Source organism: Rhinopithecus roxellana, chromosome 16, assembly GCF_007565055.1.
Source record: "Rhinopithecus roxellana isolate Shanxi Qingling chromosome 16, ASM756505v1, whole genome shotgun sequence".
NCBI lineage: Eukaryota > Metazoa > Chordata > Mammalia > Primates > Cercopithecidae > Rhinopithecus > Rhinopithecus roxellana.
Window position 1 is genome coordinate 20,413,249 of NC_044564.1, and position 22,948 is coordinate 20,436,196.

The following is a 22,948-nucleotide window of genomic DNA, read 5'->3' on the forward strand; positions in this document are numbered from 1 at the left end:
AGTGGTATGATCATGGCTCACTGCAACCTCCACCTTCTGGGCTCAAGTGATCCTCCCACCTCAGCCTCCCGAGGAGCTGGGATCACAGGCATGCCCCACCATACCCAGCTATTTTTTTTCTTCTTATAGAGACAGGGTCTCCCTATGTTGCCCAGGCTGGTCTCAAACTCCTGTGCTCAAGTGATCCTCCTGCCTTGGCCTCCCAAAGTGCTGGATTATAGGCATCAGCCACTATGCCTGGCTTAGCCTAGCATTCTTTAAACAGGTGGTTAGAAGCAGTGGAGACCAGGCTTCTGATGATCAAATTGTAAAAAAAAAAAAGGGGGGGGGTGGTTAGCCATTATCTCCAGACTGTGGAATTAGGTTGTAGTCGAATATATTTTACCCGTAAACATTTTGACCTCACCCAAGAATAAAGCTCTCTTTTTTTTTCTTTTTTAATGAAAAAAGAAAGGAGAATATTTGCTATCTTGTCTTAAAAAAAAAACAGATCCTTAGGTTATTACAATTTTTAAAATAAGAATTGAGATCCCTTACTATGTACAGTCCTTGAAGTTCATAAAGCTTGATCCCAACTCTGGGAGAGGGGGCAGGACAGGTGTTAATGTCCCTGCCTTTTGCAGATGAAGAAACCAGGCTCTGAGAGGAAAAGCTACTTGCCCAAGGTGTGAAGGCCTCTGAAAGAGGAGCAAAGCTCCAGGCACTTGGCCCTCCTTGGTCACTTTTCTACTCCACGGTGCTGCTACTCAGGGTCATCTCAAAACTATGTAAAGGCAGATGTTGCCAATCCACAGGCTTCAGAGACTCTTATGAAGACTCTTCCCAACTTTTAAGGCACCCTTTCATACCACTCACATCGTGCATTACATTTTGGAGTCCTCGTTCGAAGTGAACTTTCTGCCTGTAAGCCTGCGATTCCATATCTAAAATATTGGGATGGCATCACCTTCTGTACTATGCAGCAGCAGGAGACTGGCCTGGGATTCTGGAAACATGAGATCCATTTGTATATTAATCCCTGGCTTGCTGTGTGACCCTGAGCAAGTCTCCTTCACTTTCTGTGCCTCAGTGTCCTTATTTGAGTAAAAGGGGAATAAAACTAGATGAGTGGTTTTCAAACTTTAAAACATTGGAAGTTCTCTTTGAAAACAGATGAGAATTGAAATGGATGGCACTGGAAGCTGCTCTTGTCCACGGGGGTCTGGAGCTGCCAGGGGACCTGCTCACATCCCCTCCTCACTCAGCACCTCCCACCCCTCCCTTCCGCACACACTGTGACTTACTTTCATGTGGGAGGGCCTGCAGTTAATTACATTTCCTCGTCACTCAGCACCTCCCACCCCTCCGTTCCCCACGCACTGACTTACTTCCATGTGGGAGGGCCTGTAGTTAATTCTCCTGTGTCTTGAGTGGTTGGGAGATGATTTGGTCAGACCCTTAGTGAAATGATGTGAGAAGGAACAGGAATGCTGTGGCTCTGAAGAAGGTAGTAGAACATCCCACACCTGCTAATAAGCACATTTTGCTAACTCAGTTGACTCCCCTCAAATTTGCCTAGTGAAAATTGAAAGGCTGGATGTGGACCCAGAGAGCAGGGTGGACAGAGCCCATGCTGGAAGTACTGAGCATCAAGACTGTATGGGGCTGGCTTTAGCATCATCATTCTGTGCAAAGACAAATAAATAATTAATGTCACACTGTCTGAAATTCTCACCAAAACCAAAAAGGCACATTAACGTGATTGTTCCAACCTCATGGTTTTTCAAGTGTGAGAGCCCAGAGACCTCTTCAGAGGCTAAGAGAGCATCCACTGCCACAGCTGTTAGCATTTGCAGACATAATCACAATGCCCTCCCCTCCCCGCACCGAACGTGGGTTTTTCTACTGTTTTTGTAGATGTCATGATGTAACGACCTCTGCACCCTGAAAATAAATGTTTTTAAGGACAGTCTTTGTGGTGTCTTTGTTGTAGGAATGCTGTATAGGTGGGTGCAGGTCCCACTGGTGTTCCTTTATCATCCCTCATGCGTCCTGTCCTTTCTTCTGCATGCCCACTTCAGCTACTTAGTCTAGACCCTCCTTACCTCTCACGCCTGGACTATGATCACAGCCCCACCGTTCACCTTGCCCGCAATTTTTAACCAGCCCTAATCATCTTACACTACTGCCCTTGACTGTGTATGTCCTGCCGTATAAGCATTCTAGTACTTCATTCACTTGCTGAGATATGTGCTCTGTCCTCTCCCACACACACTAAGTAGCATTTTCCAGGTGCCAGATGGGTACAAGACACTGAAAATCATATGGATGGAATCATCTGGATTCCTCCCATATGAAAGTAGGTAGAATCAGGTCCTGAACTCAGACTCCAGTGGAGGCATGGGTGAGATGAGGTCACTATCCCTGGCAGCCTACTGTGTCTGCTTTGTGGTTAGAGCAGAGGGAGATCAAGGAAGACTTCCCAGAAGAGGAAGCAGGCATTTGAACTGGCGGGAGTGGGTGTGGGGGATTCCAGGCTAAGGAAACAGCATGCAAAAAGGAGTCAGGGTAGAGCAATGCAGTGTAGTTTGTGAACAGGGAGGAATGGCCAGTTGCTACTGCTCAGAGCTGTGGTAGTGGGCGGCGGTCATTTTGGGCCACACCCGTAAATGCTGACAGAGGAGGTTGAACTTGTTGCCGTAAGCAGTGGACAGCCTGAATCTCTGTCTTCTGTTGTCCACTGGGCTTGAGGAAGACAATTCCATAGCCCATGTTCAATCCCAAATGTATCTGCTTTCCCCCTTAAATACAAATAAGGCTAGTTTTTAGTTAAGGTGGATTTTTTTTTCTTTCAGGTTTTATGGTGAAATTAATTCCAACATCTTTAAAAACACTGCCCTGCCCTCTCCTCCAGGGATGGATGGTGCAGGAGAAATGAGTAAGAACGGCAGATCCAGCGACAGTAAAAGTCTCTGCTCATGAATTTCCTCCTTCCCAGTCTTTACCAGGGCTTCTTGAACATTAAATCAGACAATGATTATTCCGTGATATTTTAATTAATTAAGGGAAAGCCAAGTGCTCTGGTGTCTCAGTTTAATGAATTCAGAACGTGGAAGCCCAGCGCCCAGGGCTGAGTTGTGCACCTACACTTGCCCACGCTCTGGCTCCCTGGGGCTGACCTCTCTCCTGGAACGTGAACTCCTTTACGGCCGGGGCTCCTTTTGAGTTCAGCCTCATTGCATCCAGCAGTGAGAAGTGTGTGGGTCCGAGGAGGCAGACTTGTCTGTGTTGGCTTTCACTGTGGCTGTCTCTTTCTCATGCCTACATCTCCCCTCCATATTAGGGAACGGTTGATTCTTGAGGGAAGAGTAAAAATCCTGAGTACTAGGGAGTCTCCCCTCTTTCCTCCATGCATAAATCCACCCATCACACACATTTGCAGAGCTCCTCCAGTGCACCAGGCATCGCCAGGTAGCGAAGGGTCTACAACTGCTCACAGACCTCGGAGTCTCAGCTCCAGCACAGAGGGCTGCTTGTGGTGCCAGCTGGCGTGCCCCTGTCTCTCTGCGGTTGAAGGTGTATGCAGCTCTTGCTTGGGTGGAAAGGGGACTAGCTTTAGAGTTGGAAGACCCAGAACCAAGGTCAAGCCCTGTCACAGACTGCAAGGCTGGGTCACTTCCGTCAACTCTTACAGCCTCCATTTCCTCTTCAATCCAGGAAGGGTGGCATCCCTGCCCTGGCCTGTTGCTCTAAGAGCCCCATGTGTGAATGGCCACGCACTGTCTGTTCTGCACAGATCTTGGAGGGCTGTGTGCTGGAGGCAGAGGGCTGGGAGTGAAATCAAACATGCTCGGAGTATGTGAGGCACAGTCTAGCAGGACAGAAACATTAGACCCGTTTCAACCAATGAGAGCTGCCTCAGCACAAGACCAAATGAAGGGTGCCCAGAGACCTCTTCAGAGGCTAAGAGAGCATGTGCTGCCACAGCTGTTAGCACAAAAGGCTAGCTCAAAGGGTGAGATTGCTTAAATGAGAAGTTCAGAGGAACCATCCTGGAGGGGGTGGCCCTTAAGTAGGGCTCCAAGGAAAAGGAACAGCATGAGCACGGCTGGATGAGAGGCAGCAAATGGCCCACGAGAGCATTAAACTCAAAAAGCGTCCTTGTCAGAAGCAGTCTCCTGTTGGCACATCTCCATGGACGTGCCACAGGCGGCAGAACTGGGGCGAGCTGCCAGCAAAATCTAAGGTCTTCCACAGTGTTGAACTGTCCTGTTACAGACTATACTTCCTGCCTCCTCTTGCACCTAGGCTGGGTCATGTAGCTAGTGAAATGTGAGTATAAGTGATGTGTTCCATGCAGAGCCCAGGGCTTTCAAAAAGTCACTGTGCCGTTTCTGCACTGTCTTCCCCATTTGCCAGCTGACACGGAGATCTCTGAGGCCCTGGACAGGGGTTTTCACCTGGGTCCCTAGACCCCTTGGGGTTCTACAGGTAGATTCACAGATTCTGTGAACTCCTTGAGAGCGTGCAAACTATGTGCATGTGCATGTGTACATCCTTTTCACGGTGAAAAGGTCTATTGCTTTGATTAGCTTTTCAAAGGAATACAAAACATAAAAGTGGTTAAGAACAGGCCAGGTGCAGTGGTTCACGCCTGTAATCCCAGCACTCTGAGAGGCCAAGGCGGGGGAATCACCTGAGGTCAGGAGTTCGAGACCAGCCTGGCCAACATAGTGAAATACAAAAATTAGTCAGGCATGGTGGTGGGCGACTGTAATCCCAGCTACTCGGGAGGCTGAGGCAGGGAGAATTGCTTGAACCCAGGAGGCAGAGGTTGCAATGAGTCAAGATCGTACCACTGTACTCCAACCTGGGCAACAGAGCAAGGCTGTGTCTCAAAAAAAAAAAAAAAAAGGTTAAGAACCACTGTAGACGGTGGAACCACAAGATGAAAGGAACCTGTGTCCTTGAATCTCCACGTGAAAGGAAAATGCCAATTTGCCAGGTACCTGCATTAGATTGTTACATAAGCAAAACTAAATCATCATTGTATTGAACCCTCAAATTTGGGGTTTCTTCGTTGTGGCAGCTAACATTATGCTAATACATATGGGAAGAACCTTGGCTGGGAGCAACTTGTCCAAGTTGCTCTGTCCACATTTCCAGCTAAGTGAGGTGGGCGGCACCAGAGGCTCTCAAAGGGCCTCATACCAGGACTTCTTGTTTTCCCTTGAGGTTCTTCCTAACTCCAGGATTAATGGACAGATCACTGGGGCTTGGGAGGATTAAGTGACACTCTCAACCCAGGCTGATCTGGCTTCTGTGCCCAACTCCACCAGCTGCTCTTACCAAGGTCTACAGGGAGTCCTGGTGGCTGCCGCCAGGGACACTGCTCAGTACTCATCCTACTTGACCTCTTGGGAGCCTCAGGCTTCGCTGGGGTCTCCCTCCCCCCGGAAAGTACCCGCCTTCCTTGACTTCCTGCCTCCTCTCTCCTGGGTCTTCCTCCTGCTCCTCCTCATTCTCTGCTCACTCCTTGTTGGCATTCTTAAGGTCAAGTGATTTTGCTCCCCTTACAATCTGTTCTCAACATAGCAGCCCCAGTGATCTTTTCAAAACAAGTCGTATCATGTCACTGCTGTGCTCAAAAGCCTCTGGTGGCTCCTTCCTCAGAGTAAAGGCCCCCATCAGTCCATCCACACGGTGACCTCCAAACACTAGCCCTCTGACCCCACTCAGGCTGTGACTTCTCTGTCCTATTTTCCCACCTGGCTTGCTCCATGCCAGTCACCTGGCCTTCTCCTGTGTTCCAGGAGCCTCCAGGCATGCTCCAGTCTCTTTCAGTTCCTTTGTCATCTCTTTGGTGAGACGACCTCTGAGCACCTTACTGAAAATTACAATGTCTACTCCACCCCAACCACTTCCCGATTCCCTTCCCAGCACTATTGTTCTCCATAATACCCTTCATCTCCTGACAGACTAACGATTTCACCTATTTTTCATATGGTCTGTCTCTTCTATCAGAAAGGATGTTCAGGATTTTTTTTTTTTTTTAGTTTCCTGCTGTATCCTCTGCCCCTAGAGTAGTTCTTAGCACATAGTTGACGTTCCATAAAATGTGTTAAACAAAGGAATAAATAAGTAAGAGTCCCACCGTGTCCCTAAATGTGCAACCTCCAGGGGGGTTGCAGTGGCTGGCACCCCTCCCCACCACGTGGTTACTGGAGCCAGAAACATGAAGTTACCCAACTTTCTCTCCTCTCTTGTGCCAAGTTGTCCATCCATCATCACGCTCTGAAGCCTGCCTTCTGGTTGTCCAGGCTCTGCCCCCACCCCACACCCTGGTGCTCCAGCATAACTTTGGGTGCAAGCAACAATGTCCTGAGAGGTGCCGACTCCAGGTTAACTCCCTGAATCTATCCTCCACATTGATGCAGAGGCAGCTTCAAAAATCTAATGTGATCCTATCACTTTCCTTTAAAAGCCCTTGGGGGCAGCCAGACATGATGGCTCACACCTGTAATCTCAGCACTTTGGGTGGCTGAGGCAGGAGGATTGCTTGAGGCCAGGAGTTCAAGACTAGCCTGGGCTACAGAGCAAGATGTCCCCCATCTCTGCAAAATGTTAAAAAAAAATTAACCCAGCATGGTGGCACACACCTGTAGTCCCAGTTACTTGGGAGGCTCAGGTGGGAGGATGGCTTGAGCCCAGGAGTTTGAAGCTGTAGTGTGCTATGATCAAGCAACTGCACTCCAGCCTGTGTGGCAGAGGGAGACCCTGTTTAAAAAAACAAAAGCAAAACCAAAAAGCACGCTCCCATTGCTAGACCAAGTGTGAGCTTCTGGAAGGACACACAAGCCCCTTCACAGTCCAGCCCCTGCCTGCTCCCTGACCCCATGCGTTTCCTCCCTGCCTCTTTCCTCCTCATGGGAAAACTTGCCCTTCCTCCAACCCTCCATATTTCTCAGACTCCAGGAGCATCCTTCCCTTATCCCTCTGGTCCCCTGCTAGTCATTTAGCAGGACCCCATGCCCACTCCCACTGGTCCTGTGAGCTGAGCTGGGAGCCCTGCAAAGCAGTGGTGTGTGGCAGAGTCAGAGGACCTGAGCTTAAGCCTGGCTCCACTCACTGCTGAACACCTCCCGGGCTCGATATCTATCAAGTGCAGAAGGATACTATTGAGTGCCCTGATGGCAGTTATAAAGTGAAACCCCGTCTCTACTAAAGTACAAAAATTAGCCGGGTGTGGTGGTGGTGTGTGCTTGTAATCCCAGCTACTCAGGACGCATCCAGGAGGCAGAGGTTGCAGTGAGCCAAGATTGCGCCACTGCACTCCAGCCTGGTAGACAGAGAGAGACTCCATCTCAAAATTAAAAAAAAAAAAAAAAAAAAGAAGCATGAAGGGAGGTGGCTCACTGTGTGTGCTTGATACAGACAGATGCTTGCTTTCCGCTCATGATCTCATGGCCTCTGTACTTCTCACTGCACTCTCCACCTGGCTCTGTAATTGTCTCTCCTGCCCAGCTGTGAGCTCCGGCAGGGACGGGACTGTCTTACTCAATTCTCTGTCCCCCAGCAATAGGCCTAGAGCAGGATCATCACCCCCCACCCCTTTGTTTTTTCTTAAACCAAAGAGCTACTTGTGTGAATTAATGAACCAGGTGGCCACCAGAGGTCAGCCTCACACCCAGAATGCAGCCAACCCAAATGAAAGTTCCTAAATGGCCCCGGGTCTGAAGACAACCGGTGGGACTGAGCAGCAGCTCTGATGCATCCGCTGTGCTAGTGGCTGGCTGGGTTTGTAGGGCTTGCTGGGCTTTGCTGTGGGTTCTCCAGGCTTGGAGGGTTGGTTCCATGTGCTTGCCAGTATGCCCTGCTCTCTGGTCCCTCGTGCATGCTCACGGGGAACTGATTCCAGAAGAGTTACTTATTAAACCTCTCCACTTCCATTTCCTCATCTGAAAAATAAGTGGAGAGGTAACTCCACTATTCCACAACCTGCTGTATAGGATGGTTGTGAGGCTTCCATAGCATGGCAAGGTGCCTGATACAGTGTTCACGGAGTAAGATCTTGGTGAGAGTTTGCTGAGTGGATGGAAGCCGCAGAATTGCAACATCTCCCTCCAAGTGTGAGTCTGGTGGGCAGTGTCTGGCCTGAATGAGGACACGCAGTTAAACCTCCCTGCTCACAAGTTTGTGCATTCAGCACAATGGTAAAACCAGTGGAGGGGACTGCGCTTGGTGGCTCATGCCTGTAATTCCAGCACTTTGGGAGATCAAGGTGGGCAGATCATTTGAACCCAGGACTTCAAGACCAGCTTGGGCTATGAGGCAAAACCCTGTCTCTTCAAAAAATACACAAATCAGCCAGGCATCATGACGCATGCCTGTAGGCCCAGCTACTCAGGAGGCTAGGTGTGAGGATTGCTTGAACCCAAGAGGTGGAGGCTGCAGTGCACCATGATCGTGCCACTGCACTCCAGCCTGGACGACAGAATGAGACCCTATCTCAATCAATCAATCAATCATTTTAAAAAGAATTTAAAAATGGGTGGAGGAGCCATGATGGCTGAGCTTATTAACAATCTGACCTATGGCTCCTCACTCTCAGAATTTCAGGGCTCAAAACAAGAGACCTTGAAGACCGTCTTTTCCAATCCCACCCCATACTGGAACACTGTCTAGAGAGCTCCTCTTTGGTTAAGGAGTGCTGAAACTTAAATAAGGAATGGATTTGTTAAAATATTGTGATGTTGCACGTTAATCATTAGAGAAACCCACCCACCCACTTCCATGTCCCAGTGCGTTTATGAGAAACTTTCACTGCTGCGCAACAGAGGTGTCAACAGCCTTCAAGAGAAATCTGTAGAAGGTGCACTATGGGGGAATGTCAGGGTCACCTCAGCTGTAGACAAATGGTGTAGAAAGGAGGTCCTAGGAAGAGAGGTGAGGGAACCCGACAAACCCTGAATCCTCAAGCAGCAGTTTCCAGCCAAACCCAAATTATAATAAACAAAATCTTCATGTTGCCTAGGTAAGACAATAGGATGTTTAAGAGTTGACTGGGGCCAGGCATGGTGGCTCACGCCTGTAATCCCAACACTTTGGGAGGCTGTGGCAGGAGGGTTGCTTGAGACCAGGAGTTTGAGACCAGCCTGGGAAATATGGTGAAACCCCATATCTACGAAAAATACAAAAAAAAAAAAAAAAAAAAATTAACCAGGCCATGGTGGTGAGTGCCTGTAGTTCCAGCTACTTGGGAGGCTCACGTGGGAGGACTGCTTGATGTCGGGAGGCAGAGATGACTGGGGTGTGCATTTACAGGAAAGGGGGGATCTGAATGTAAGGTGACTTGTAAGCAGCATTGTCTAGAAAGGTGGACCGAGAGAGGGAGGCTCGGCATTCTGCTTCTATGTTGTGGCCTGGCTGGTTGGATTTGCCTTCACTCCCATCAGTTGGGGAATGAATACAGCAAGACTAACAACAAGCATTATGAACTCTGAGGTTTGAAACTCTGGAAAGCCCCAGCATGTCAAGGTGGCCCCCATGCTAGGCTTGGCTGGAAGGGTGGTGTGGTTTGGAAGGGGTGGGGGGCTGTGGAAACAAGTCCAACAAGATGGGCCCACTCTGAGCAGGAACCAGAGGTTTTCTCTACGGGTCTTACAGTTGCACTTTGTCCCCATCCAAGAGAAAACAAAACGGAAACATTGGGGAGGGGACTTTTGCACCTGACTGAGGGTTGACTAGACCACTTGGGTCCCTTCAATACCCCACACTCCATAAAATGTTCAGCAGCAGGACAATATGGAGACAAAATGGATTTGCTCACAGAATGTATACTTTTTTTTTTATTAAATGAAGTTAATTCACAGCCAGGTGTTGTGGCTCACACCTGTAATCCCAGCACTTTGGGAGGCCGAGGAAGGTGGATCACCTGAGGTCAGGAGTTCGAGATCAGCCTGCTCAAAATGGCGAAACCTCATCTCTACTAAAAATACAAAAATTAGCCAGGTGTGATAGCGTGCACCTATAATCCCAGCTACTCAGGAGGCTGAGACAGGAGAATCGCTTGAACCTCGGAGGCGGAGGTTGCAGTGAGACGAGATCACACCACTGCACTCCAGCCTGGGTGACAGAGTGAGACTTCATGTCAAAAAAAAAAAAGAAAAAAAGAAAAAGAAAAGAAATTAATTCATATACCATAATTAAACAATTCCATAGTTTTACAGTATTTTTACCAAATCCTGCAACCATTACTATTGTTCAATTCCAGAACATTTTCAAAACCTCCCAAAAATAAATCCTATGCCCACTAGCAGTTACTCCTCTATCCCCTGGCAACCACTAATCTATGTTCCATCTCTATGGATTTGCCTAGTTGTATATTTCATATAAATGGAATCATACAGTCTGTAGCCTTGTACACCTCTCTGGCTTGTTTCACTGAGAAGGATGTTTTCAGGGTTCACTGATGTCGCAGGGTGTGTCAGTGCTTCATCCCTTTTTATGGCCGAGTAGTCCAAGGAATATTCCATGCAAACATTTTCTTAATCCACTCATCAGATAATGGACATTTAGGGTGTTTGGGTTTACTTTACAACTGTAATTACGTAAGCATATTCTTTGTCTACTCCTTCCCACAAATTAAGGAAAATCAGTAGCAAAATGAAGGGCAAGCAACTAAAACAGCCAGCAACTGGCACACAGACAAGGAAAAGCACCTTTGGTTTTTAGGTTAAGCCAATGAAGAGTGGGGCCGAGATTTGGTATCCACCTAGTTCAAAACCCCTAACGCTTTCCAAGCCTATGTCTGAGTTGAGTCAATCCACTAAACCATCAAGTCAACCCACGGGAAAGTCCCTGGATCAGCAGGAAGAGCTACAAATTACAGATCATTGGTTTTTAATCTGTCTTCCAGAGACTCCTAAGAGTTCATGCAAGCAACTCATGGGCCCCCAAGGGAGCTGTGGCTGGAGGTTGGATAGGTAGAACTCTGAGCCTGGTCCCCATCCCTGCTTTAAATAGAACGGCCTTGATTGAATTGCTTTATTTGTGGGGTTTCTTCTAAGAGTTAATTTGGAACAAATAAAGGGTGTTCTTGGCTTTAAAATAGTTTGGCAAGCATTGGTCAAGGTGGTTGTGGAACTGCTGGACTGGGACTCGGCCTCCCTGACAGCTGCTCTTACGAGTTCTTCTGAGGAACCTTGATGGTGACTGTCTTCACCTCTGTGTAGGCCTTAAGTCCGTCCTCACCCAGCTCCCTCCCATTTCCAGATTCCTTAAACCCTCCAAATGGTGTGTGGCAGGTGACGATGTTGTAGGTGTTTACCCACACGGTCCCGGCCTGGAGTGCCTGGGTGAAGTACATGGCCTTGTCCAGGTCCCGGGTGAACACAGCTGCAGCCAGGCCATACCTAGTGTTGTTGGCCCTCTCAATCACCTCCTCAATCTTCTTGAACTTGAACAGGGGCTGCACAGGCCCAAAGATCTCCTCTTTGGCGATCCTCATGTCATCCTGCACGCCACCAAAGACAGTAGGCTTGATGAAGAAACCACGCTCCCCAAAACGCTCTCCGCCACAGAGCAGTTTTGCACCCTCCTTCTGGCCAAGTTGGATGTAGCCTAGGACTCGTTCAAACTGCTCCTTGTCCACCTGAGGCCCCTGCTGGGTGTCCAGCTCAAAGGGGTTCCCCACTTTCCTCTGCTTTGCTTTCTCCACGGTTCTCTCGAGAAACTCATTGTAGATGGATTCTTCCACGAAGGTCCGGGAGCCAGCACAGCAGCACTGGCCCATGTTGAAGAACAGGGCTTCGTGGCACTGCTCTACGGCATGCTCCATGTCAGCATCGGCCAGCACGATGCTGGGGCTCTTGCCGCCCAGCTCCAGGGTGACTCTCTTGAGGTTGGAATCACCAGCTGCTTTCTGGATCAGGTGGCCTACCTCGGTGGAACCGGTGAAGGCAACTTTGTCAACATCCATGTGCTGCGCGATGGCCGCACCTGCTGTTGGGCCATAGCCCGTGATGATGTTCACCACCCCAGGGGGAAAGCCCGCCTCCTTGATGAGGGAGGCCAAGTACAGGGCAGAGAGGGGTGTCTGCTCTGCCACCTTCATAACCACAGTGTTGCCTGTGGCAAGCGCCGGGGCGAGTTTCCAACCCTGCATTACCAAGGGAAAGTTCCACGGGATGATCTGGCCACAGACACCAACAGGCTCATGCCGGGTGAAGCAGAAATGCTCGCCATCCATGGGGATCGTCTTGCCATGCCACTTGTCAGCCCAGCCGGCAAAGTACCGATACACCTTGATGACCTCATCCAAGTCCAAGGCGTAAGACTCTTGGAAAGGCTTCCCATTGTCCAAGGTCTCCAGTGAGGCCAAGTAGACTCGATCCCGCTCCACTAGGTCTGCCAGGCGGTTCAGCAGCCGGCCCCGCTCAGAGGCATCCATCCGGCGCCATGGGGACCCCAGGCGGAAGGCCTCCCGGGCTGCTTTCACGGCCAGATCCACATCAGCCCGGTCACCTTCAGCCACGTGCCCGATGACCTCCCCGGTGGTAGGGTTGACCGTCGGGAAAGTCTTCTTGCTGACTGCATCTTGCCATTCGTTGTTGATGAACAGCTGGTTGTAGGAGATGCCTGGGTTCAGAATGGGGCTTGGGAGGGCTGCTGCTGACGAGTACCGGGCAGTCCTGCCCTGGAGGCAAAGCAGCCGGGGTGCCAGGAAGCGCAGCATGCTGACCACTCTGGAGAGGGACAAAAGAAACCAGGGTGAAAAGGTGGGATAAGGCAGGTGGCGGTACCCAAGGGCCCACCAGCTCAGACATTCCAGCATTAAGGATTGTTACCTCTAAAAACATAGACTGTAAGAGCTGTGAGGGCCTTGATGAACTCTCTGGGCCAACTCTATCATGTCCCGCCTATCCTCAGCTCACACCCTCACCTCTGCTGGGTCTCAGTAAGGCCTTCCCTGACCACCCTTTATAAAATTGCAACTCTTCCCACCCCAACACTCTCTATCCCCCCCACCCTGCTTTACTGCTTCTCTATCTCACATCCCAAATACTATCTTTACAGGCTTCTATGTTTGTCTGTCTGCCCCCAATAAAATGCAAGCTCCATGAGCACAGGAACTTATTTTTCTGTTTCATTCATCGCTATGTCCCCGAGCCTAGAGATACGCCTGCTACAGAGCAGCGGCTCAACACATAGTACTGAATGATACACTGAGGAAACACTGAAATTGCCACAAAGGCTGTCTAAGAATTGACTAAGACTTGAGTAGAAATCAAAGAGACTTGGAGACAGTTGTTCTCTGAGAGGGACCTGCTTCACTTCACCTCTGTGCCTCAGTTCCCCCATATGTGAAATGCCTCATGGGGTTATGTTGAATGATGTCTTGCATATGAAAACCCTGACAAGCTCCACTCAGGACATCAGGACTGGCCGTGCCTCAGAAATTGACCTAGCCCAGCACCCCCCAACCACAGGTCTCAGCATAGCCTTTTCAGCTTTCCCAGAGGTGCAGCAAGTCAGGAGGCAGTTGAGAAGAAAAGCTACAACTCTGAGAAGTGTAGACTTCGTTAAAACAACTACTGTTATAAAACTTAAAACAGTGAATAATACATATTAAATGTATTATTAGTTGAAGCAGTTATTCTTCAGTCAGAATTTGAATCTCTCTGCCTTTGATGTCTCATGAATTTTGCTCCGCCCAGCAGTAAAATGGAATTGCACCTGCCTGTCCCTTTACCCCCAGCCTCTCACCCTCCACCCCTGGGCAGGGAGAGGAACAAAAAACTCAATCAGGAAAGCAAGGCTCCATGTAGGTCCCCAGCCCCATAAAAATCAATGTGATAGGCGTGGTGGCTTATGCTGGTAACGCTTTGGGAGGCCAAAGTGGGAGGATTGCTTGGGGCCAGGAGTTTGAGACCACCCTGAGCACATAGCAAGAACTCTGTCTCTACAAAAAAAATAATAATAATAATAAATTTGCCGAGCATAGTGGTGCATGCCTGTAGTTCCAGCTGTTTGGGAGGCCGAGGTGGGGGGAAACACTTGAGCCCAGGAGGTTGAGGCTGCAATGAGCCACAATTGTGCCACTGCACTCCAGCCTGGATAACAGAGCAAGACTGTATCTAATAATAATTATAATAATCAATGCTGATCAAGAAAGTTTCCCTTCCCCTTGGGGGTGTTAGAAATAACGCTCAAAATCCTAAGGAAATTGAACACTCGAACAAAGGATTCTTAGCAAAGCAAATTTACTTCTGCACAGAGGGGTGCCTCCTTGACAAGTTGCCATGAGAGCACACTTGAACAAAGGGGCACAAGAGCCTTTATTCCTGATGCAAGTCCTGCCCCTGTACCCTTTCCCCATTGGCTGGGGTTGGGTCGTACAATCTAAACTAATCCCGGTTGGCTAAACATTTGACTTTTTAGATAGAGTGGGCATGTAAAAGAAAGTGCACAGAAAGGGAAAGGGGTGTCTGCAATGAGCTAGAAAGTTAGTCCTCTTTCCAAATAAGCAAAGGAATGTGAGCTGGTAACTGATAACACTTGGTACTGTGGCGTGCCTGGGCATCTAACAAAGGCAAAAAGGAAAAAAAGGGAAAAAAAAAAAGGGTGGGGGGCTACTATGAATTAAAGAATAAAAGATTGATAAGATTATTTGAAGAGAAACCTCATCATATCCCACAGGGGGAAGCTGAGTCAGCAGGTCTGCCAGTGGTGCCCCAGGGTTCCATTTAGCTCACGACTTTGTCACATGCTGGGACAGAGCGCCCTTGCCAACAACAGGCCTGGCTCTGAGGGTGAGGAGACCAAAAGAAGGTAGGGGAAAGGGGAGTCACCAATCCATGGGGTAAGGATTGGAGGGGTGAAGCAGTCAGGAGAGGTGATCATACGCCAAGGCTGGCAAACCTTTGCAGTCACACAAAGGCTGTTGCTACTCTTGGGGCCTGTATGGGGTCCCTGCCGGGGCCTCCACTTGCAGATAGGAAGATCACAGCTCACAAAACATCATGCTTTACAGTTTGCAGGCCGATTTCTCAAGGGAAATTTGCCAAGCCTCTCTCAGCCCCTAACTGATGAGGGTCGATGATGACCCCCATTTTGCAAGAAGGCTGGGCACCAGCGAGGTTCAGGGACTCATCGAGGACACACAGCAATAAAGTATAGGAGCCTCACTCCAGATTTCCACAGCCCTAACTTTGCACATCCTCCAGAATATGGGCAATTTTTTACAGTTCATTCACTGCGGGAAGGACCGGACCTTCTCTATCCGCGAGGACTGCGGCGGCACCCATCTCACCCCTTCTGTGGTGGAAAGGGCGCAGCCTCTGCGCTTGTCCAAGCCTCTGGGCTATGGTCAGGGGCCCTCTGTTGGAGTGGGCCGAGTGGGCAGGAGTGTTGAAGTCGAGCTAACGTGGGAAGGTCTGGGGGCTTCTGCGTCCTCGGGGCCGCTGTACCATCACCCAGAGGCAGGGGTTGGGATTAGGGGGTGTGGAGAGAGTCCTACCGTGCAACTGTGTCCGGAATTGGTGGGTTCTTGGTCTCACTGACTTCAAGAATGAAGCCGTGGACCCTCGCGGTGTGAGAGTTACAGTTTTTAAAGATGGTGTGTCTGGAGTCTGTTCCTTCAGACTTTCAGATGTGTCTGGATCTTCTTCCTTCTGGTGGGTGGTCTCGTTGTCAAGAGTGAAGCTGCAGACCGTCGTGGTGTCACAGCCCTTAAAGGCAGCGCGCCTGGAGTTGTTCATTCTTCCCGGTGGGTTCATGGTCTCGCTAGCTTCAGGAGTGCAACTGCAGACCTTCGTGGTGAGTGTTACAGCTCATAAAGGCAGCGTGGACCCAAAGAGTGAACAGCACCAAGTTTCATTACAAACAGGTAAAGAAAAAAAACCTTACACAGTGTGGAAGTGGACCTGACCATGTTGCTGCTCACTGGCTCTGGCAGCCTGCTTTTAGTCCCTTATCTGGCCCCACCCACATCCTGCTGATTGGTCCATTTTACAGAGAGCTGATTGGTCTATTTTACAGAGAGCTGATTGGTCCGTTTTGATAGCGCTGATTGGTGCGTTTACAATCCTTGAGCTAGACACAGAGTCACAGAGTGCTAGTTAGCTAGATACAGAGTTAGCTAGATACAGAGTACCAACTGGTGTATTTACAAACCTTGAGCTAGCCACAAAGTGCTGACTGATGCGTTTACAATCCTTGGGCTAGATACAGAGTCACAGAGTACTAGTCCTCCCAAGTCTCCACTGGGTTAGCTAGATACCGAGTACCAATTGGTGTATTCGCAAGCCCCGAGCTAGACACAGAGTGCTGATTGGTGCACATACGATCCTCCGGTTAGATATAAAAGTTCTCCAAGTCCCCATCCAATTCAGGAACCCAGCTGGCTTCACCCAGTGGATACTGCACCCGGGCTGCAGGCGGAGCTACCCGCCAGTCCCAAGCCGCGCCTGCACTCCTCAGCCCTTGGACTATCGATGGGACCGGGCGCCACGGAGCAGGGGGCGGCGCCCGTCCGGGAGGCTCAGGCCGCGCGGGAGCCCACCGAAGGGGAGGGGCTTGGACATGGCGGGCTGCAGGTCCCGAGCCCTGCCCCTCCGGGAGGCAGCAAAGGCCCAGCGAGAATTTGAGTGCGGCGCGGCGGGCCGGCACTGCTGGGGGACCCGGTGCAACCTCCGCAGCTGCTGGCCCAGGTGCTAAGCCCCTCACTGCCCTGGGCCGGCGATGCCGGCCGGCCGCTCCGTGTGCTGGGCCCGCCGAGCCCGCGCCCGCCGGAATTTACACCGGCCTGCGAGCGCAGCCCGGGTTCCCGCCCGCGCTTCTCACTCCACACCTCCCGGCAAGCAGAGGAAGGAGCCTCCGGCCTCAGCCAGCCCAGAGAAGGGCTCCCACGGTGCCGTGGCGGGCTGAAGGGCTCCTCAAGCGCCGCCAAAGTGGACGCCGAGGCCGGAGGCAGAGGAGGCGCAGAGTGAGGGCTCCTAGCACATTGTCACCTCTCACAATGGCGGAAAGGCCAGCCCCCATATGGGGACGCCGGGACCCAGAGAGGAAAGCCCCCACGCGGCGCCGGGACCTGCGGCTTCCCGGGGGAGCCGAGGGAAGACTCGCGTTAGTTACCTGCAGCAGACTTGTGCTCAGGTTCAGGATCAAGCTCGGGTTCAGGCTCCGGTCCTCCCAGCTCTGTCCAGCGGACCGCCTATGGCTGGCCGCAGGTCCCGCCTCCGCGCAGCCTGGAACCCAGAGGCCAGTGAGGCTCCGCCTGCGCCTGGGGCGCTGCCTACGTCCTGCCACCGGCCAAGGCCGCTCCTCCCTCGCCCAGCTCGGTCTTTCCCGGTCCCCGCCCCTCTACCCCCGGCAGCCCGCACCGCTTCAGTTCTCCCTCCCTCGCGTCTCCGCATGCCGAGTGTCCACGTTGCTCAGATCTAGGGTCCTAAGGCACTGGTTTGGGAGCGGAAACAGAGATACGCAGAGAGGGACAGGGGCTTCCCCCGGTCACACAGCAAAGTTTTCGGAGACCGAACCCCAACTACACTTTGCCTTTCTCCCGGCTGCAAGACGCTGCTTGACTGCCATCCTTTAGACTCCCCTTAACCTCCTCTCTGCTTCGCCTGTCCCTCATTTTTTTTTGTTCGGGATTCACTAATTTCTGTCCTCCACTTTGCCCCTTTCTTCAGTTCCTTTAAGAAGATTTTATATTTGGGCATTTTTCAAACTACATTTTTGTTCTAAGGACAAAAAGAATATATGCACAGTGTAGAAAGCTTGGAAAACACAGGAAAGGATGAAAAAAGAAGAAAAAGATCACCTGTAATCTCTTCACCCACGGTCGCCATTATTACGGTTGGGTGTTCCTCCTGCTGGTATTGTTTCATCTGCATCTTTCAAGATTTATTTTAATAAAAATAAAATCGTATAGTAACCTCTGTTGTGCTGCTGTAAAAAAATTTAAACACTTAGCGCTGTATTTTGAAGTTCTCTCCTATCACTAATTACAGATGACATTATCCTCTCCAAGGTGGCATAGAATTCTGTTGTAGGGTTAAACTGTTGGACATTTAATTGTCTCCATTTTGTTGCTATAAAGGTTGCCAAGATGGAGCACTGAACACACATTTCACTCACTCCACCCTCACTGCACCTTCCTTCTGGCTAAGGAAGTCCGAAAGCTAACTGCCATGTTTCCCAGCCTCATTTGCAGTTAAGAGTTCTGGATGTGGACTAGATGCTGCCAATCAGTAGTACTCTGCCGGATGTGGAAGGCAGGCACGCGTTGGAGGATATTGTCCTGCCCCTGGAGGGTGGCACTAGCAGGATAGCAGAAATAGGAGATGTTCTGCGGCAGCATTCCTTGTCCCTTCTCCAGCTTCCTGGCTGTGGACTGGCCGCTGTGGCTGCAGTCGCTCCTTGACCTGGCTTCCTGCTCTTTGAATGGAGGCTGCAGGAGGTTGTCTGAAGTGGCCTCAGACAGTCACGAGGCTGGTGGGCCATGTCCATATTGTCCTGAGAGTCAGTCCTGGTCTGGCTAAGGCTTGCTTCTGCCTCCGACACTTGCAGCAGCTCTGTGAGCACCCAATTCCCTTTATTAAATCCCTGCCTCTCCACCTATCTAGGGTGTTCACATGCAACTGCTTGCACCTAATTCACTTAGTTCTTTCCTTAAGCTACATCTCTATGGAATCTTTTGCTTCCATATCATCCTTAGGATGTTCACAGCCCTTGCTGCAAAAGTTAGCCCTCCATGAAGGCACTATGATTGACATATTATCAGCTTGATGCCCATGCTTTCCTCTGGTTTCTCCAGCAACCACATGAGGCCCTTGCAAAGGCCCTCCTGCCTCCCCCACAGCACGTGAACAGCCTAGCTTCCCTTGGGCTTGGCATAGCACTCCAGGATTGATTGACTTAATGATTAACTGAGCAATCCTTAAGAGGCCTCATTGATAGAGGGAGTGAGTTTATGGCAAAGTGAATATCAGTCCTCATGTAAGAGCACATTAGAAACTGTGGCAGATCTGAGAGGCCAGTTGCAGACAGGAAGTGTCCCCCATGGGGCAAGGTTGGAGGCTGTGCCCTTTGAGGAGCAGCTGAAGGATCTGGGATGTTCACCCTTTAGAACTTGAAAGACAAAGCCGTGCCCTCCAATTCTCTGAAGGGCAAAACCAGACAGGATCTGTGAGGTCCTAGAAGGCAGAGCCAGACCAGTGAAGAATACAGAGGAATGACTCCCAGACAAAGCAGAGCTGGCTAAGGCTGGGAGGACTCCCTTGAGAGGCAGTGGGCCTCTCATCACTGGAGGAGTACAGGGAAGGACAGATAACCATCTGGCAAAATCCTAGTTCAGATAAGAACTAGACAAGGGGCTCCCAAACTTAGTTGTACATCAGAATTGAGTGAGGAGCTTAGTTTTGTTTGTTTGTTTGTTTGTTTGTAGGTGTTTTGAGTAGGAAGAGATTAATATTAACACAAGTGGTGGGAGGCTGGGAAGTGAAGGGCACTAAGCCATTGTCAAGAAATCTGGAAATGCTAAGATTATAGGGAGGCTACTACCAGTGTTTTCTGCAGCCCATAGCCCTGAACTGAGTCCTCCTTAGGGGGGCCTTCAAAGCCTTGGGTAGAAACCCACCTCTGCAGATGCCCACACACCAGCTGCATGCTCTGCTTCCAGGCCAATGTTATTTGTGTGTTTGTGCAAGAGCTTGGCTTCTAGTCTGCATTTGGATACTAATCCCCTAATCCCTTTCCAAAGGGACCTTGGGCAAGTCCCTTTTCCTTTTTGGGTCTCAGTTTCTTCAACTATAAAAATGAGGTGAAGGGGAAGGAAGACAGAGAGGGAAGAGAACTGAGTTTGAGGCAAATACTCAGGGGTTGGTTTTGTTCAACAACATTCAGACTTGCTCATGTTCAGAGAGCAAGCTTCACTTAGGGGATCACTTAGGAAAAAAGAAAAAAAGTATATATTGGTTTGATTTTTAAATGCATCTTTATTTTTAAATTTCCATTTCCTGCAAATGCTTCGGTGTCCTGACCTAGTCTTCCCTCTTCTGTTCAAATACAGAAAATGATTATGCTCAGTGTAGAAGAAACAGTGCAGCTTGCATGTCCTTTTGTTTGGAATCTAGTTGATCTGTTCGTCATTCTCAGAGCTGGATTCTTCTTCAGTAACTTCCTAGACATATAAGGCTCTGCAATGCTGAAGGATAGAAATCGCTTCTCTTCTCCCACCAGTCCAGTGTAAACACATCCCTGGACGACACTGTTGTTGTTACTGTTTTGTTTTGAGATGGAGTCTTGCTCTGTCACCCAGGCTGGAGTAAAACGGCACCATCTCGGCTCACTGCGGCCTCCGCCTCCCCAAATCAAGTGAGTCTCCTGCCTCAGACTCCTGAGTAGCTGGGACTACAGGCACATGCCTCCACACCCGGCTAATTTTTGTATTTTTAGTAGAGACAGGGTTTCACCATGTTGACCAGGCTGGTCTCAAACTCCTGACCTCAAGTGATTCACCCCACTCAGCCTCCCAAAGTGCAGGGATTACAGGCATGAGCTACTGCGCCTGGCCAAGTTTCTCATATGCTTCTGATACATAACCATATTTGGGAAGCACTGGCCTAAGTGGTTTCTGAGGAGTCTACAACTCCGTCATGGTTATTTCCAGAAAGTGACTTCGCCTGCAAATGTGTTGTGTCTAGATTCTATCCAGCATGGCCACCCTTGACACTTTCTAAGCTGTGACTGGCATCAGAACTCACCAAAGTGGTCCTGTTGCAAGGTATTTACCCCCTCAAAAAAAAAAAGAACCTTCCACAGTGCTTGACATTTATGGTTTGGAGAGAAGAACGAATTGCAGTAGCTAAAGGTAAAATGCACAAATTATTTTTGCAGAGGGTTGACTATTTTCTAGGAATGTAATGAATTCAGCTTTTTAATTAGCAAAAAAGATCCAGGCCCTTTGTAAGGATATTGGACGTGGACCCTGTGTGGATTGAAGGGGAAAGGGTGAGATAACACAAGCCACAGTCAGGTCAGTGTTGTCCAGGGATGTGTTTACACTGGACTGGTGGGAGAAGAGAAGCGATTTCTATCCTTCAGCATTGCAGAGCCTTATATGTCTAGGAAGCTACTGAAGAATCCAGCTCTGAGAAAGATGAAGAGATCAGCTAGATTCCAAACAAAAGGACATGCAGGCTGCACTGTTTCTTCTACACTGAGCATAATCATTTTCTGTATTCGAACAGAAGAGGGAAGACTAGGTCAAGACACTGAGACATTTGCAGGAAATGGAAATTTAAAAATAAAGATGCATTTAAAAATCAAACCAATATATACTTTTTTCTTTTTTCCTAAGTGATCCCCTAAGTGAAGCTTGCTCTCTGTGAACATGAGCAAGTCTGAATGTTGTTGAACAAAACCAACCCCTGAGTATTTGCCTCAAACTCAGTTCTCTTCCCTCTCTGTCTTCCTTCCCCTTCACCTCATTTTTATAGTTGAAGAAACTGAGACCCAAAAAGGAAAAGGGACTTGCCCAAGGTCCCTTTGGAAAGGGATTAGGGGATTAGTATCCAAATGCAGACTAGAAGCCAAGCTCTTGCACAAACACACAAATAACATTGGCCTGGAAGCAGAGCATGCAGCTGGTGTGTGGGCATCTGCAGAGGTGGGTTTCTACCCAAGGCTTTGAAGGCCCCCCTAAGGAGGACTCAGTTCAGGGCTATGGGCTGCAGAAAACACTGGTAGTAGCCTCCCTATAATCTTAGCATTTCCAGATTTCTTGACAATGGCTTAGTGCCCTTCACTTCCCAGCCTCCCACCACTTGTGTTAATATTAATCTCTTCCTACTCAAAACACCTAGAGTGGTTTCCATTTTCCTGACCACACCTTAACTGACAGCATCATTGAGACTAAGAAAGACCCAACTGAGAGGAGGAGGAGTAGGTTGGGGGCTGGTGGGGCAGGGAGAGAAGACTGTTGCAGTGCTTACGTGTGGCAATGGCACCTGTAAAGCACAGTTAGAGTTCACCCTAACAGAGCAAAAGACTCAGCTTTTACTACACTGCCCTGGCTGTGGCTCCCCTCCTCATGTCGAAGGTCAAGGAGAAAAGCCACATGCAAATGAACTAAACAGTAATTGAAGGCAGAGCCACTTGCAGCCTTGGGAGCTCCATCTTGCTGGAGAGATGAGGAGGAGTTTGGGAGGAGTTTGGACAGAGGTCAAGGGAGGAACGTGGGTGGTAAATGGAAGGGATATACCAACACCACCCTGGGGCTTGAGAGAGAGCCTGGGCTTCACCCCTGCCTGTCTCTTCTCCCACTGACAAGGTGACAAGCAGCACAAAATAAATTAATGCTGCCTTAACTGTCCTAGTGAGGAAGAAGCTCCAGACTAGACACCACAAATTGGTAGCCCAAGTCTCAAGCCAGCATACGTGTTCTATTTGACCCCAGCAGAGTTGTGGGTTTTTTTTTTTTTCCATTTTATGCTTTCTAATGCTTAAACATTGAGATATTTGACATTAAAAATGTACATTTCTAGTTTTTCTTGAAACATTGGAAGACTTAGTACCATTAGGCCTGCACATAGATATGGAACAGTGGCTCAACTAGAGATGCTCGTAGTAGCTGCCCCCTTTAGGCAGGGCTTTCATTTTTCAGTCTGCCACAGGCCTCACCACTCCCTATTGCTTCACCCTATGTACAATGATCGTGGTAGGCAGAATAATGGCCCCTAAAGACACCCATGTCCTAACACCTGGTACCTATGAAGACATTCACTTACATGGCAAAAGGGGATATTGTAGTTAATGATCTGGAGGTGGGAGATTAGATTGTATAGCTAGGGCCTAATGAAATCACAAGGGTCCTTATCAAAGGGAAGCAGGAGCCAGAGAAAGAGATATGGTGATGGAAGCAGAGGTCAGGTGATGCCGTCACAAGACAACAAATGCAAGCAGT

At 49.5% G+C, this 22,948-nt stretch overlaps 1 protein-coding gene across 2 annotated transcripts; it reads right to left on the reverse strand.

Moving 5' to 3' along the window:
• Positions 1-10,480: 10,480 nt before the first annotated feature.
• On the reverse strand, positions 10,481-17,268 carry ALDH1B1 (aldehyde dehydrogenase 1 family member B1). Of its 2 annotated transcripts, none has more exons than XM_010369999.2 (2): positions 17,116-17,268; positions 10,481-12,725 (listed from the first exon to the last, which is right to left on the reverse strand). In XM_010369999.2, the coding sequence occupies exon 2, from the start codon at positions 12,713-12,715 to the stop codon at positions 11,162-11,164; it is 1,554 nt and encodes a 517-aa protein (XP_010368301.1). In that variant the 5' UTR covers positions 12,716-12,725; positions 17,116-17,268; the 3' UTR covers positions 10,481-11,161. The 2 variants fall into 2 exon arrangements, with proteins under 2 accessions (XP_010368301.1, XP_010368302.1); XM_010370000.2 differs by lacking the exon at positions 17,116-17,268 and adding an exon at positions 15,500-16,011 and having other exon boundaries at positions 10,509-12,725.
• Between the last annotated feature and the right edge of the window lie 5,680 nt (positions 17,269-22,948).